This window comes from Corapipo altera, unplaced genomic scaffold (genome assembly GCF_003945725.1).
Source record: "Corapipo altera isolate COAL_440 unplaced genomic scaffold, ASM394572v1 166, whole genome shotgun sequence".
Taxonomy (NCBI): domain Eukaryota; kingdom Metazoa; phylum Chordata; class Aves; order Passeriformes; family Pipridae; genus Corapipo; species Corapipo altera.
The window spans coordinates 79,290-80,510 of NW_020885141.1; the positions used below are offsets into that span (position 1 = coordinate 79,290).

General features: G+C 70.5%; 1 protein-coding gene across 1 annotated transcript; it reads left to right on the forward strand.

Moving 5' to 3' along the window:
- The first annotated feature begins 8 nt into the window (after positions 1–8).
- NAGK (N-acetylglucosamine kinase) lies at positions 9–1,215 on the forward strand. Its single transcript, XM_027670134.1, has 4 exons — positions 9–340; positions 591–688; positions 776–854; positions 941–1,215. Exons 1-4 carry the CDS (start codon positions 148–150, stop codon positions 1,126–1,128), a joined length of 558 nt encoding a protein of 185 aa, XP_027525935.1. The 5' UTR covers positions 9–147; the 3' UTR covers positions 1,129–1,215.
- Positions 1,216–1,221: the final 6 nt, after the last annotated feature.

Sequence of the window (1,221 nt, forward strand, 5' to 3'; positions counted from 1 at the left end):
GACTCTGGGCTGTGTTCTGGGGTCTGAGGGGCTCTGGGCTGGGTTTTGGGGATAAGGGGACTCTGGGCTGTGTTTTGGGGTCCGGGGGGCTCTGGGCTCAGTACTGCGATCCAGGGGGGTCTCTGGGCTGCGTGTGGGGTGCAGGGGATGCTCTCAGCTGCACAGTGGGATGGGGTCCCTGTCCCCAGGGCGGGTCCCCTGTGCAGCCGGGCCCCAGAGCTCCCCTGTGCCCCCCCCATCGCTGCCCCCCAGATCTCGGACAGGATGGGGCTCCTGACCCACCTCTACCACACCTTCGAGAAGTCCAAGTTCGCGGGGTTTTGCCAGAAGCTGGCAGAGGGTAGGGAGGCCCCTTCAGGGGAAGGGGGAGCTGTCCCTGCCCCCCTGGGCACTGTCACCCCGTTTGTCCCTCCCGGTGCCACTCCCCAATCTCTGCCCCGGGCACACCCTGAGCACCCTCTGCCCTCCTCGGGGGGGGGGACACACACGGGTGTCACCCCATCCCCTGCAGCCCAGCCCGGCTTGTGGGACCCCTGGGGGGTGCAGGGGGGGTCCCAGGTCCCCATCCCACCCCCCCACCCCGTCCCCAGGCGCCCAGGCCGGGGACCCTCTGTGCTGCCACATCTTCACCAAGGCGGGCGAGGTGCTGGCGCGGCACGTGGTGGCCGTGCTGCCCAAGATCGACCAGGTGAGCGCCCACCTGGGGCTGGGGAAGGGGGGCTCAGGGGTGGGAGGGGTCTCGGCACCCTCCCCTCACCCACCCCGACCCCCCCAGAGCCTGTTCCTGGGGGAGCTGGGGCTGCCCATCGTGTGCGTGGGCTCCGTGTGGAACAGCTGGGAGCAGATGCAGGCGGGTGAGCGCAGGGACGGGGGGGCGGGGGGGGCCCGGGGGTCCCTCGTGACCCCCCTGTGTGTCCCCCCCGTGTGTCCCCGTCCCCAGGGTTCATCCAGGTGCTGGCCCAGGCCCGGGATGAGGCCCCGGGCCGTGCGTTCTCCCGGTTCAGCCTCCTGAAGCTGAAGCGCTCGTCGGCCCTGGGGGGGGCCCGGCTGGGGGCCCGGAACGTGGGGATGGCCCTGCCCCTGGACAGAGCTGGGAACGTGGACGTGTTCTACACACACGTGTTCTGAGGGACCCCAAAAACGGGGGGACACGCCCCAAAAACGGGGGGACACCCCAGCAACGGGGGGGGGCTCGGACTGAGGGGTTTGTGGTTTGGCAAT